The sequence below is a fragment of the Eurypyga helias genome, unplaced genomic scaffold, assembly GCF_000690775.1.
Source record: "Eurypyga helias isolate BGI_N326 unplaced genomic scaffold, ASM69077v1 scaffold11823, whole genome shotgun sequence".
Lineage (NCBI taxonomy): Eukaryota > Metazoa > Chordata > Aves > Eurypygiformes > Eurypygidae > Eurypyga > Eurypyga helias.
In genome coordinates, this window is record NW_010239247.1 from 1 (window position 1) to 14,380 (window position 14,380).

A 14,380-nucleotide genomic window follows, 5' to 3' on the forward strand; every position below is an offset into this window, starting at 1 on the left:
GGTGGCCGGGTTGCTCCTGCAGCCTGCCACAAAGGGAAGGGCTGTTGGGCTGCCCCTCGGGAGGGGGGGGCAAACAGATGGGAGCTGCGGTGGTGGAGAGCTGGCATGCGCTCCTCTGGCCAGGCAGAGCTCGCTCGCTGTTGGGGCAGAAGGAAGGGTTGGAGGAAGGCTTTGGCAAATCCGCATCGGAATGGAGTTGCTGAGGAACAACTCTCCGAGGGAGCAGGACATGTAGCGGTTTGCTGGCCCGTGGTTGCACATGGCTGTAGGATGCTCTGTACTGCTGAAGGGGCTAGATGGTTGTGGGTTTCTCTCCTGGAGACCCATGGACTGTAACAGAATCCGTCGGGTATTCACTGTTTTGCCTCCTTTATGTGGCCAACCCTTCTGCGCTCCTTCTCCTTGGGCAGTGGCTAACTTCTGGTCCCCAGGAAGGGACCGCTCCGGTGCAACGCTGCTTGGAGAAGGAATATTGTGGAACATTGGGAGGAGGGGGAAAACAGTGTTCAGTGGTTGATTAGATTACCTACTACCTGTCGCGAACAGGAACGGGGTAAACAGTTGTAAACGATTCTGTGTTTGAAACTATGTAGCAGGAAGTAGACGAGTCGACTGATCTCCGAGAAGTGGGCTACGTTGTAATGCACAGATGGGATTTGAATGAAATGTGTTGCCTCTTCCCCTCCAGAGCCTGAAGAAGAGCCAGAGGAAGAGCTGCTGTCAGAGGCAGAGACGCCCAAAATCAAGAAGAAAAAGAAGCCCAAGAAACTAAAGGAACCCAAAGTGCCCAAGCTCAGCAAGCGTCAGAAGAAGGAGGTAAGGAAAAGGGTACCGAAGGTCACCCTCTAAAATAGGGGTATATGGGAGTGCTTACTGCTCTTGTTGGCCTGTAGCAACAATCCTTTGTGTGAACCCTCTGGAGCTTGGGGAGAACGTGGCATTTAGTGCTTATCCAGGGTATTTTCTCACAGCTGCCTGATCTTCTCTCTCCCTCCCTCCCCAGCTGGGGGACAGCTCTGGTGAGGGGAATGAGTTTGTGGAGGAAGAAGAGGAGGTTCTGCGCTCTGACAGCGAGGGCAGTGACTACACTCCTGGGAAGAAGAAAAAGAAGAAATTAGGGCCCAAGAAGGAAAAGAAAAACAAAGCCAAGCGCAAGGAGGAGGAGGAAGAAGAGGAAGAAGATGATGACTCAAAGGTGAGAAGCTGCCCTCCTGATAGACTGCTTGCTCCTGCTTCCCATGTATCTGATTTTGGGGATCCCTGTGCTCTCCATTTGCGATGGCAGATGGAGTTAGGGCTGTTCGTTCTCCTCTTCCTCGGCTAGGTCTGCTTGATGTGACCATTTTCCCATCTGATATTCTTTCCCCCTTCTGCCTTAAACACCTGGAATGTGACTTTGCCCACCTCCACTGATGCTCTGTTGAGGCTGTGTCCTGTGGCAGTGATAAGTGGGGGAGGGGAGGGGGTAAATCCCCTGGGCCTGACCCATCGGTTCATCCGTAGATGTGTGGAAGTTCTGCTCTTTCCTACAGCAGAACTAGAGCTTTCTCTGAGGGGCTGGAATTCTCTTTGCACAGGAGCCGAAGTCATCTGCTCAGCTCCTGGAAGATTGGGGCATGGAGGATATTGATCACATCTTCACCGAGGAGGATTACCGCACTCTCACCAACTACAAAGCTTTCAGCCAGTTTGTCAGGTGAACTGCAGGCTTGCACTTGGGAGGACTCTGGAGCAAAAAAAAAAAAAAAAAGGAATTAGGTTCCTTGGTTTTCGTATCTCAAGGTGCATTAGACACCCTAGTGTCCTACCCTGAGCAAAAACCCGAAGCGACAGTAAAATAATCGATCTGCATCTTTTTGTTTTCAGCAGTCGAGGTGATGCAAGTCCTGGCTCCCAGTCCCCTCTCTTCCCTACTATGCTAAATTCCATTTCACTTTCCAACCTCTCTGAGCAGTTGCATCCCCCACACAGAGTGAAGGATGGGAGCGGAGAGATTCATTGGCTGTTGAGATCAGATTAGAAGGGAATGTAGTTTGAGATAGAGGTGCTGATGGGGGTGGTGTCGGGGAGGAATAATGATCTAGATTGCAGGGTGGTTTGGTAACTCTTCCTTCCTCAACTGTACGCAGGCCACTTATTGCAGCCAAGAACCCTAAAATAGCAGTGTCGAAGATGATGATGGTACTGGGAGCCAAATGGAGGGAGTTTAGCACAAACAACCCCTTCAAGGGAAGTTCAGGTGCGTCTGTGGCAGCTGCTGCAGCTGCAGCTGTTGCAGTAGTGGAGAGTATGGTGACAAATGTGGATGCTGTCCTGCCACAGCCCCCTGTAGATGTGCCGCTCAGGAAAGCCAAGACAAAGGAGGGCAAAGGTGAGATGAAAAACCTGGCAGGAGGGTAGAAGGTGGGTGGTGGTGTCAAGACACTAGTCCTGACTCGCAGGCTCTTCTGTTCCCAGGACCCAATGCCCGGCGGAAGCCAAAGGCCAGTCCTCGTATTCCTGATATCAAGAAACCTAAAACAAAGAAGGTGGCACCTTTGAAAATCAAACTGGGAGGATTTGGTTCCAAGCGTAAAAGATCATCAGTAAGTGACCTCCTCGACCCTTTGGAGCAGGAGGTGATGATGTCCTAGAACTGCTGGGGTGTGTGTCTGATGGCTGCCCCCAGTCTGTGCCTGCGTAGTGTAGCTTTTTCTTTCCTTGCCTACCTCAGAGTGAAGATGATGATCTGGATGTGGAGTCAGACTTCGATGACGCCAGCATCAACAGCTACTCCGTTTCAGATGGATCTACAAGCCGTAGTAGCCGCAGTCGTAAAAAACTGAAAGCTGGGAAAAAGAAAAAGAAAGGTATCCATGCTTTCTGTCAGCTGGGAAAGGAACACAGCTAAGTCTGTGGGAAGATTAGAGGAGTGTCTGCACATAATTTGGATATTTAGTAGCATACTTGAGGGAGGAGCTTCCCTTCGTGAAGGAGAAACCTGATTTTTTTCAATAAGAGAAAGGTTTTTGGGAGTTCTGCCTCACCTCAGTAGGGGAACAGGCACAGTGCTGAGTGTTCCTGTAATTTCGTGGGTGGAAGGAGGCACGAAGGGGCCTGTTTTACTCCTGTCCCAGCTCTTGCTCCCTGCCCTGTCAGAGCAAGAGTTTTGGATTCTGGGATATCTATTTACTACATAGGCTGCTTGCTGGGAGAGCGCCCTCCCTTCCTGTAGGAAGCCTGGACTTGTGGTTTGTGCTGCTGTTAACTCCTCACCCCCCTCTGCAGGTGAGGAGGACTCCACAGTGGCTGTGGATGGCTACGAGACCGATCACCAGGACTACTGCGAGGTGTGCCAGCAGGGAGGGGAAATTATCCTGTGCGATACCTGCCCCCGTGCGTACCACATGGTTTGCCTGGACCCAGACATGGAGAAAGCCCCCGAGGGCAAATGGAGCTGCCCACACTGTGTGAGTACTGGATTCCCCCAAACTCCTGCAAGAGGCTGTGGAGGGGGGCGTGAAGTCACTCAGGGCTGTTCCTCTGCAGTAATAAAATAACGATGAATTTGGTTGTCCAATTTTCTTCTCGTGTAGGAAAAAGAGGGCATTCAGTGGGAAGCAAAGGAGGATAACTCTGAGGGTGAGGAAATCCTGGAGGATGTCGTGGGGGATGCTGAGGAAGAGGATGACCACCATATGGAGTTCTGTAGAGTCTGCAAGGATGGAGGAGAGCTGCTGTGCTGTGATGCCTGTCCTTCATCCTATCACATCCACTGTCTGAATCCCCCTTTGCCAGAGATTCCCAATGGAGAATGGCTGTGTCCTCGCTGCACTGTGAGTTTCTGCTGGTACCACTCTCCTGTCGTGGACATAATTGATCTGATCCCTTTGGATCATCATATTTTCTTGGAAACACTATCTCCTCTCACACTTTCGTCATAGAACATCAAGACCTGGCTTTTTGTGGCTGGATTGTGCCTTGTCGATGGGCTCCTTTTTCTCTAGACAGCAGGGAAGACAGGGTTACAGCTCCTGAGGCTCCTGAGGTTTGCCCATGTGCACAGTAGTTGGGCAGGTTTGGGTTCAGGATGCCAAGGCTTAATTTTCTTGGATCCTGTATGGATGTAGAAGCAGAACGAGTGCAAGAAAATTCAGTGCTTAAAAAAAAATTCAAACTCATGCTGACCCAGAGAGTGTTTTTGCACTGCAGGCACTGTAATGCCAAGCCCTTTTGTAGTAAATGTTTGGGAGAAATGTCACGCTTCTCCAGGGAATCCTTGAAATAAAGTATTATAAATGGTTAGGTGCTTTCCTTAGGTGATGATAAGGACTTAGGTGATGATAAGATGATGAACAAAAAACCCTTGTTTAGGACATATCCCTGTGCTGGGCTGATAGTTTTACAGCAAGATATTTTCTGCACAAACTTTTATTGGAGTTCTGGTTGGATAGGCTACTGGGCTTGTCAAGCCTAGCAATTTTCCTGTATTTAATGTAGAATTTCTGAATTGGTGCGGCCTTGGGGAGACAACTGTGGATGCTGAATACAGTTTGAGCTTTATCAGTCCTAGAAAAAAAAAGAAACTGGAGAAAACTCAGAGAAATGCTGGAGATGAGGATGTGAAGGCTTCCAAGCCCAAAAAGCAAATTCCATCTGCACAGTAAAGCTGTAACTAAGGAAATGTTTCTACTCCTTAGCACTTGTTAGAGTACATTACCCTGTGGTGTAACATGGCCTGTTTAACTCTAGTGCCCAGCTTTGAAAGGAAAGGTGCAGAAGATCTTGATCTGGAAATGGGGTCAGCCCCCAGTTGGCCCACCACCGCCGCGTCCACCTGATGCAGACCCTAATGCTCCTCCCCCTAAGCCCCTGGAGGGTCGGCCCGAACGGCAGTTCTTTGTCAAGTGGCAGGGCATGTCCTACTGGCACTGCTCGTGGGTGTCAGAGTTGCAGGTGAGTGTCACAGGGGTGGGTAGCTGCAGGGGGAGATACTCTGGATAGTTGGAGGGAAACCCTTACTGTTTTTGTCCTGACTCCCAGCTGGAGCTGCACTGCCAGGTCATGTTTCGAAACTACCAGCGTAAAAATGACATGGATGAGCCTCCCTCAGGGGACTTTGGAGGAGAAGAGGAGAAAAGCCGGAAGAGAAAGAACAAGGACCCCAAATACGCTGAGATGGAGGAGCGCTTCTATCGATACGGGATCAAGCCCGAGTGGATGATGATCCACAGGATCCTTAATCATAGGTAGGGGAGGTAGCAAAGAGGATTTTCATCAGACCTGAAGCAGGGCTAAGGGAGAGTGGGTGAGCTAAACTGTAGTATGACTGGGGAAAGCACTGGGAGTTCTTTGCTGGCGTGACAAACATTGTCCTTCTGTTGCTTCGTTAAGGGATCCTTTCCTTCTCCCATTTGGGTGGACTGGGTGAATACTGTCACTTCACTGCGCTTAAGACTTGCTGGTTTCTTCTGCAGCGTTGATAAGAAGGGGAATGTCCACTACTTGATTAAGTGGAGAGACCTACCCTATGATCAGGCATCCTGGGAAAGTGAAGATGTGGATATCCAAGACTATGACCTCTACAAGCAAGCCTACTGGAATCACAGGTAAGAAGTATCTAGAGGTTGTGTTCCTTTCCCCTTGCCGAAGAGAAAATCGTGGCCTGTCAGCCCTTAGCGCTGGCTGGATGAATACATCCAAGTATTAATCGAAGAAGCATCTTGTTGCTGACTCCTTATTCCTTTGGGCAGGGACCCTGTGCCTCTCCCAGTTCAGGAAGGTTCCAGCCCTGCTCTCTTGAGCCTTTCAGAGTTGGGCGATTGCCCTCCTGTTATTTGCAACGGGCTTCCCTTGGTCTGTTACAAAAGCCATTAAACGTGCACGTTCTTGGGCCTGTCTCTGCACAGGGAGCTGATGAGAGGTGAAGAGGGCAGGCCTGGTAAGAAGTTAAAGAAGGTGAAGATGCGGAAACTGGAACGCCCCCCGGAGACTCCCACAGTAGATGTAAGTGACTGCGTGTTGCTTAGGAGCCACCTGATAGAGCAGCTTATTTGGGAGGGGGAGGCAGGTAAATAAACAAGAGCGAAGAGCGTATGGCTTAGAGTTCCTTCCTGGCCCAAAGAATGAATGGGCTGTAGAGCCTTCAGACAAAGGCCCGCCTTGTCCGTTGGGTGAAAGAGTGGCTGGCTCCTGGTCAAAGGGTTTTAAAAAACAACCCAAAAAACTAAACCACAAAACTAAAACAGGAAGGCCACAAACCTTTTTGGTGGATACCTTTTGAGGAATTTTTGTCTGGTGTTAGCCTGATAGTCATCTGCACCTCCTCTGCACTAGGGATTATATGGGTGGCTGTGAAAAGCGCCTTGGTAGCTGTCTAGCTAAGGTAAGGATCTCAATTCTTCCTTCTTTCTCCCACAGCCAACAGTGAAATATGACCGGCAACCGGAGTACCTCGATGTGACAGGGGGTACCTTGCATCCCTACCAACTGGAAGGACTGAACTGGCTGCGCTTCTCTTGGGCCCAGGGCACAGATACAATTTTGGCTGATGAAATGGGTCTGGGAAAGACTGTGCAGACAGCTGTGTTCCTCTACTCCTTGTACAAAGAGGTGAGAGCTGGGAGATCGCTACCCAGGGAGATTGTGACTACGTTAGTGGTTGCATTCATCTAATGCTCTTACTGATGGTTTGTAGGGCCACTCGAAGGGTCCCTTCTTGGTGAGTGCCCCGCTGTCCACAATCATCAACTGGGAACGAGAATTTGAGATGTGGGCCCCGGATATGTATGTAGTGACCTACGTTGGGGACAAAGACAGCCGAGCCATCATCCGTGAGAATGAGTTCACTTTTGAGGATAACGCCATACGTGGAGGCAAAAAAGCATCCAGAATGAAGGTATGGAACTCTGCTGTAATGCAGGCTTGAGCCAAAAGAAGGTTTCGGCAGCTGAGATTCAGATACTGTTATCCCTGTGTACTTGTAGTTTCCAAGGGGAAGTAACTGCAAATCGACGACCGGTGGGCGTTTAGACTCCTGGACTAGATTGTTCAAAGACTCCTACGAGTCTGAACTAACTCAGTACTGGGAAAGAGAGTTGACTGAGGTAGTACTAACCAGAGGCAAGTCCCTCTCTCTCTGCTACTTCATCCGTGAAGTTGTGCATCGCTTCTGCAGATCCAAGTCAGTATCAGAATTAGCGTAGTACGAAAAAGACAACCATGGGAAAAAATATGAACGTCTCAATCTCTCTGAGGAGTGGACTAACAGTGAGGCCATACCTAGGTATATCTGAGAAACTGCATTCTGTGCCCAGGCAGGAAGGGAAGAGCCTCACCTAGGTGGCTGGTTTTTGTAGAACTTTAGCCTTCCTAGTAAAAGCAAGATGGGAGTTAAAGCTTTTCCCGTGGCAGAGATTGACAGGACTCTTCTGCTTCCCTTGAAATTGAACTGCATTGGGTACTAACAATAATTTAGAGTACCACCATAAACTACTTGAAAAGGCAGGTCTGAGCTCTTTGAGCCCCTCTTCTCCAAATCTCATTTCCCTGATATGCCTCTATTTACTGCTTAGTTGATAAACTTCTCTTTTACAATATCCGGCAGCTGTCCAGAAGTAGCAGGTACTGAGGGGGCTGGAGAGACTTACACGTGTGAAGCAAGAAATGGGGGATTAAAAGGCTAGAGTGGTTTGGGTAGCGTTTTGAATCTTGTGACAGGAAGTTGTGGGTGTGAATTTTGACCAGGGCTCGTCAGAATAACTTGATGCAGAACTATCGCATCTACTTTCTCCTGGGGCGTTTCCCTATCCCGTTACCGTGTTCATCCTTTTCCTTTGCAGAAGGAGGCTGCTGTGAAGTTCCACGTGCTTCTCACCTCCTACGAACTGATCACAATCGACATGGCCATACTAGGCTCTATTGACTGGGCCTGTCTCATCGTGGACGAAGCTCACAGGCTGAAGAACAATCAGTCTAAGGTACAGGGAAGCATTAGGTGCTTTATAAGCATGTTGTGAGGGGGAACAGGAAGTGTTCAGAAGACTAGATAGCTGCTCCTAAGTGCATAAGCTTGTCTGCCAGATTAGTCACTTATTCAGTAGGAAACTTGATGCACTATTAAAAAAAACAATCAACAAACCAGGAAAAAAACCCAACAGCCTTCGTTTGGAGAGTGGTCATTGTTGGTAACAACTTCCCTTTTATGTGTTTCACTGGTTAAAACGGTTTTCTGGGTGAATAGGCAGTTGGTTTACCCTGGAAAACAGAAAAAATTGGATGTCATTGGTGGTCTGTTGTACCAACTGGCTTCTCTGAAGGCAGATCATATATCTGCACCATTTCTGTTCTGGAAAGGTTTACCTTACTGGGCATAAAACAAGCTGCATGAGCACAGTCATCCTGCTTCCAGAGTGGGCTTGCACTCTGCATTCCTCTAGCTTTGTAGCAGAACTAATTAGCTGTTACAGAACTGGGAGAGGTGGGCAGAGGTGGTTAATCTGAAAAAGGCTGGGTAGATGCTGAAAGCCATGCAGCCGCTTTTGTAGGAGGCTGCACCTTAACTAAGCTGGTTCGAATTCAGCAGACTTGGCTGAACTGTCTCAATCCAGCCCTTCCCTAAGCCCTTGTGCCTTAATTCTGGTGTCGATTTGTCTGTCTTCAGCTGGTTCTAGTGCTCAGTATGCTAAAAACAATTGTTATTGGAAATCTGGTTTTATAGGTTCTTGGAGACTATGTAAGACTCAAGTGCCTCTTGATTTCTTTTTTGTTGTTGTTTAAATGGATTTAGGCTTTTGGATCTTGGTGTGAGGCAACTTTCTGAGACGTCACCACTGTGCTTGCAGTCCATTTTCCACATTTTTTTATTATAGGCACTAAGACTGGATGCTGTTCCATGCTTAGCACTGAAATTATTGGAAGTAGTAATGAGTACTTAATTGAAAGCGGGTGTAAGGTATCAAGATTACACTGTGACTGATGGTCTTGGTGGCTGACCAATCGCAACTATGAAATCTTCCTTTTTCCCCAGAGCATTTTCCTGTCCCCTAAGGACAGTTTCAGGTGGCTGGCTGCAAGAGAGGTCAGATGTTTCTTGGCAGATGGTGATTATCTACCAGAGTATTGCAGATATAATCAGTACCTTCATATTTGATTCCAAAATGAGAATGTTTTTGACTGTAACTGTAGAAAGACAAATTCCTATGGAGGCCACTAGAAGGATCCTTTTGGTGTAATAACCAAAACAAAAGTGGTGATCAATTTAGTTTTACTTTGGGTTTTTTTGTTTACCATTTTAGTGTAAGCTACTGTCACAAAGTTCGACCTTGTGTCGTGCAAAGTGCAACATAAGCAAGGAAAAGGCCAGGCTCATAAATCCATAAACCACTGCTTTTCTGTCAGTTTGTGCTGGTGAACATGGTATATACACTTGTGCTTTTCACTTCAGTGCTTTAACTGCTCCCTACCTCTGTCTGGAATTACTTCATTGTTATGGAAACCAGCACAGATTACCTTCAAGACACATTGGCAAACCCTTAGCTCTTTTTCTCCTCTGCTTGTTCAGAGCTCTGGAATGTTGCCAGGGTTGGTATGAATAGGAAGAGTGACTTAGCTATTTCTAGAATCCTCAAGGCAGAGTAGTTGTAAGAATGTGGAACGATAATGTAGCAAGAAAAAGTACGTAGTGTAGTGAGCTGGAAATAATTGGTGGTCTGAAAGAGCTTGTAACTTAAAAGAGCAAAGGAGACCTACCAGCTCCTGATGGCTTGCGGGGTTTGCAGTGAAGTTTTAGCGATGCAGAACAACGGTCTGAATTAGAGCAGATCTAGTGACCCTGACTGGAATGCAGACTACTTGGAGCTCTGGTCCAAACAGCTGATGCGATTCAGGCTGAACCCTAGCTTGGTGTCAGCTTTATTCTAGGAGAAATTATTTGTAGGCCTGTGACTTAATAAGCCTTGGACACATTTGTGTTTTGTTTTTGTTTTACTCACCACTTCTTCCCTGTTCTTTACTTCCCAGTTCTTCCGTGTGCTGAATGGTTACTCCCTCCAGCACAAGCTGCTGCTTACAGGAACTCCCCTGCAGAACAACCTGGAAGAACTGTTCCACCTGCTGAGATTCCAGTATGTCTTGCAGTGCACATCAGCCTGCCTGTCTTAGCACTCGTATCCCCTTCCTCGCTATGTATCTCTTTTTCCTTTGTGGCTTTTGCTGAGTGTCTGTTTCTCTGCAGTAATTTGGAGGGCTTCTTAGAAGAGTTTGCAGATATTGCCAAGGAAGATCAGATCAAGAAGCTGCATGACATGCTGGGCCCACACATGCTGAGGCGTCTCAAAGCTGATGTTTTCAAGAATATGCCATCAAAGACTGAACTCATTGTCAGAGTGGAGTTGAGCCCCATGCAGAAGTGAGTGTGAGGAGGAAGAGAGCACCTGCTCTTGGTCTGCTGTTGCTCCGTTCCGCTGTTACAAAGAGGATGCTGAAACAGCCTCATCCCTAAAAGCCTAGGGCTTTCTACACAGTGGATAGGAGGAAGATTTCCTGCTGCATCTATAGCAGAGGGAAGACTAATCCTGTGCTCTGATGTAAGGGATAAAGAGATAGTGAATGCCACTGGCAGAGCCTAGGTAGCTGGCAGGTAATGCCAGGAGCTGTGCAGAGCTTAGCAAGAGAGCATGTTAGTCGTTCTCCCAAAGAGGTGTCTGAGTTGTATTCTTTTGTCTTTTTTTCAGGAAATACTATAAATACATTTTGACAAGAAACTTTGAGGCGCTGAACGCACGGGGTGGTGGTAACCAAGTCTCCTTGCTCAATGTTGTTATGGATCTGAAGAAGTGCTGTAACCACCCCTACCTCTTTCCCGTGGCTGCTATGGTACGTTCACTCACTTTTTGCCTAGAAGCAGATTCCCTGCTGGCTGTTAGCAGGGAGCCAGTTAGCTCCTGAGCAAAGCATGGAGGGCTTCCCCTTCCTCTCTTTCTGCTTCTCTGTGTTTTCATCCTGGCTTTCTGTAGACTCAACATGTGGGAAGGCCTTTCCTTTTCCAGTTTCTTTGTATGACAGCTAGGAGCTGTCTCGTGACTCATGTGAGATGGTGAGAGTACAGACTCAAGTCAGTAAGAAAAAGGCTGGGAGTCAAACGGCAAGAGAAGAGGCGCAGAGTAGCGCTGGTGTTCGTATAAGCAGTGCTACGCAGCGTGGTTGTGCCAGCTGAACGGCCAGATGCGAGTCAGCATCTGAACGCAGCCAGGATCTCTGGGACCAAGCTACCTCCCTTCATGCTGTTGTCTTCTCGCACCACACCCCTTGCTCCCTTTCTTCTTTTTCTCCTCAGGAAGCTCCAAAAATGCCAAATGGCATGTACGATGGTAGCGCTCTCATTCGAGCCTCTGGAAAGCTGTTGCTGCTCCAGAAGATGCTAAAGAACCTTAAGGAAGGAGGTCACAGGGTGCTCATATTCTCTCAGGTACGTAAGGAAAAAACGTAAGGCTGGGAATTCTTTCCCTGAGAAAGGAGCCTGCTGATGTGGTATCCCCTTGTGCCTCACTCTTCTGTGCGGGTGGTTTTCTGATCTGCAGATGACTAAAATGTTGGACCTTCTAGAAGACTTTTTGGAACACGAAGGGTACAAATATGAGCGGATCGATGGAGGAATCACAGGGAACATGCGTCAGGAGGCTATTGATCGCTTCAATGGTATGGAGTCTCCTACTTTGCCAGATAAGCTTGCCTTGTATGTGCCTAGCAGTCCACACAGCATTGTTGTGGCCCGCGTCTTCCATTGCTCTCCTGGAAACTTAAAATTAGTAGCGAATTCCCCCTCAAGTGATGTGGGTCAGATACAAATCCATGTCTGAGTAAGGCACTCGCCCTTGATTACTTTTGTTCTCTCCTTTTATCCAAGCTCCTGGTGCTCAGCAGTTCTGCTTTCTGCTTTCAACTCGAGCTGGGGGTCTTGGTATTAACTTGGCCACAGCAGATACTGTGATTATCTATGATTCAGACTGGAACCCCCATAATGATATCCAGGTGAGTCTGAATGAAACTCCTTACTCGGGAGTAATCCTGAGGAAGAGGGGAAATGAAATCATGAGGAGGAGTGAAGGATTGTGAGACTTCCCCTCTAGAAATACACAAAATTTAGAGCAGTGAGGATGGGTAGAGCTGGGAAGTGGAATAGTTCTTCCAGGGCTCAGCCTTCACTGATGTTAAGAGCCAGCATGAAGGCAACTGGCAGACTTGCGGAGGTAGGCGGGGTGTATCAGACTGCTACTTGTGTAGCTCTAGACTCTTCTGAGCGCATCTCTTTTCTAGGCCTTCAGTCGTGCCCACAGAATTGGACAGAACAAGAAAGTGATGATATACCGCTTTGTGACAAGGGCCTCAGTGGAGGAGCGTATCACTCAGGTGGCCAAGAAGAAAATGATGCTAACTCATCTGGTAGTGAGACCAGGGTTGGGCTCCAAGACAGGCTCCATGTCCAAACAGGAACTTGATGACATTCTCAAATTTGGCACTGAAGAGCTCTTCAAGGATGAGGCTACTGAGGGGGGTGAGTGCCTGGGAGTAGAACTGAAGGAGGTGGGGAGGTCTGGCTCCTTATTTAGCGAGTGGCTGTAGGCACAGTGCTGATTATAGCTCTGCAGGGAGGTCTAGGGTGGCATTCCCTTGCCTAGTCCCTTGATCCACGCAGCAACTGTGCCTGTGCTCTTCCCTCAGGGGACAACAAAGAAGGCGAGGATAGCAGTGTCATCCACTACGATGACAAAGCAATTGAGCGTCTGCTGGATCGGAACCAGGATGAAACAGAAGATACGGAACTTCAGGGCATGAATGAGTATCTCAGCTCCTTCAAGGTGGCCCAGTATGTGGTTCGTGAAGAGGAGATGGGAGTGAGTATGAGGTGGCCATCAGCTGGTCTCTTCCGCTGAGTGATGAAGGATCAATTAAGCAAATGGAGCTCTTGAGGGCAAGCAGGCATCTATCTGCTCAGAGCCCTACTTTCCAGACCCCAACCCCTCTAAATCTGTTACCCTTCTCTCTGGCAGGAGGAAGAGGAGGTTGAACGGGAGATCATTAAGCAGGAGGAGTCGGTGGATCCTGATTACTGGGAGAAACTGCTGCGTCACCATTACGAACAGCAGCAGGAAGATCTGGCCAGGAATCTGGGCAAGGGCAAACGTATTCGCAAGCAAGTTAACTACAATGATGGCTCGCAGGAAGATAGAGGTACAAATCCACAGGAACCTGAGGGAGAAATGGGTGTAAGTATGTGTTGCTGGGAAGTAACGGAGTAGCGTCTCAGGCTCACGTGCTGTCTTTCTTTCAGACTGGCAGGATGACCAGTCAGATAATCAGTCAGACTATTCAGTTGCTTCTGAAGAAGGAGACGAGGACTTCGATGAGAGGTCTGAAGGTAAGATTTGCTGATGCCAGAGTCCCTGGGTCGCTCTCCCTGGGTGTGGGAACAGCTGGGGTTTGATTTGGGTGACTTAAATTCCTTGTGGCGCTGTCCTGCAAAGGGAAACGTTCACACAACAACGTGCTGCGCGTTGTCTCTCCAACGTAGCTGCCTTTCTCTCTTCAGCAGCTCGTCGGCCCAGCCGCAAAGGCCTGAGAAATGATAAGGATAAGCCTCTGCCTCCATTACTTGCCCGCGTGGGAGGGAACATTGAGGTAAGTAGTACCAGGGTAGGTGTCTGCATCCTAACCCCTTCTGTGTGGCTCTTGCCTTATCTGTCCGTCTCCTCCGTTCTAGGTCTTGGGTTTCAATGCCCGCCAGAGGAAAGCCTTTCTCAACGCTATCATGCGCTACGGAATGCCGCCTCAGGATGCCTTCACCACTCAGTGGCTTGTTCGGGACCTCCGTGGCAAGTCAGAGAAAGAGTTCAAGTGAGTCTCCATAGGGCAGGGATGGAACCCTGATGGTGGCAACCGCTGCTCCCTTTGGGAATGAATGAGGAATGGGCCTTTTCTCGCCTTTCCTTAGGGCCTACGCTTCCCTAATGTATTTGTTGATGCTTTGTTGGGGGAATGGAGTGTAAGCTGGGAGAGGCTAGGAGGCTGTTCCTAGGCTTCTTCAGACCTGGTGCATAGTCACGAAAAGCAAGTGCTTTTAGAGTACCACCGTGGCTGTGCCAGCATGTAATGGATGCTCTCCTAGTCCTTTTTTGGGTTTGTTGTTATTTCCGGCTCAAGACCCTCAATCAGCTTTGTGTCCTCTATGTAGGTAGTAATTCTGTCAGGAAATTCTCCCTAGAAGGAGCCTGGAACCCCAGAAAACTGTGTTACTGTGGGTTTAGGACTCTTGAGGTGATTTCCCTTGTGTGTTGGAAAGGGTCTGACCACGCATGTCTCCAGCTAACCTGATTTATAGTCTAATTGCTTGCCTGTGAACCGC

At 48.5% G+C, this 14,380-nt stretch overlaps 1 protein-coding gene across 1 annotated transcript in view; it reads left to right on the plus strand.

The window, feature by feature from the left end:
- Positions 1-660: 660 nt before the first annotated feature.
- CHD4 (chromodomain helicase DNA binding protein 4) overlaps positions 661-14,380 on the plus strand; it is a 17,965-nt gene continuing 4,245 nt past the window's right edge. The window contains exons 1-28 of the mRNA XM_010148075.1: positions 661-816; positions 1,004-1,195; positions 1,578-1,696; positions 2,130-2,371; positions 2,458-2,585; positions 2,714-2,849; positions 3,268-3,449; positions 3,576-3,815; positions 4,732-4,935; positions 5,023-5,228; positions 5,457-5,588; positions 5,889-5,985; positions 6,400-6,591; positions 6,677-6,877; positions 7,821-7,958; positions 10,000-10,103; positions 10,214-10,387; positions 10,713-10,854; positions 11,315-11,446; positions 11,559-11,676; positions 11,885-12,009; positions 12,295-12,532; positions 12,700-12,872; positions 13,029-13,209; positions 13,310-13,396; positions 13,568-13,656; positions 13,739-13,872; positions 13,970-13,987. Coding sequence (XP_010146377.1) covers positions 661-816; positions 1,004-1,195; positions 1,578-1,696; positions 2,130-2,371; positions 2,458-2,585; positions 2,714-2,849; positions 3,268-3,449; positions 3,576-3,815; positions 4,732-4,935; positions 5,023-5,228; positions 5,457-5,588; positions 5,889-5,985; positions 6,400-6,591; positions 6,677-6,877; positions 7,821-7,958; positions 10,000-10,103; positions 10,214-10,387; positions 10,713-10,854; positions 11,315-11,446; positions 11,559-11,676; positions 11,885-12,009; positions 12,295-12,532; positions 12,700-12,872; positions 13,029-13,209; positions 13,310-13,396; positions 13,568-13,656; positions 13,739-13,872; positions 13,970-13,987 — 4,280 coding nt within the window. The remainder of the gene's footprint in view (positions 817-1,003; positions 1,196-1,577; positions 1,697-2,129; positions 2,372-2,457; positions 2,586-2,713; positions 2,850-3,267; positions 3,450-3,575; positions 3,816-4,731; positions 4,936-5,022; positions 5,229-5,456; positions 5,589-5,888; positions 5,986-6,399; positions 6,592-6,676; positions 6,878-7,820; positions 7,959-9,999; positions 10,104-10,213; positions 10,388-10,712; positions 10,855-11,314; positions 11,447-11,558; positions 11,677-11,884; positions 12,010-12,294; positions 12,533-12,699; positions 12,873-13,028; positions 13,210-13,309; positions 13,397-13,567; positions 13,657-13,738; positions 13,873-13,969; positions 13,988-14,380) is intronic.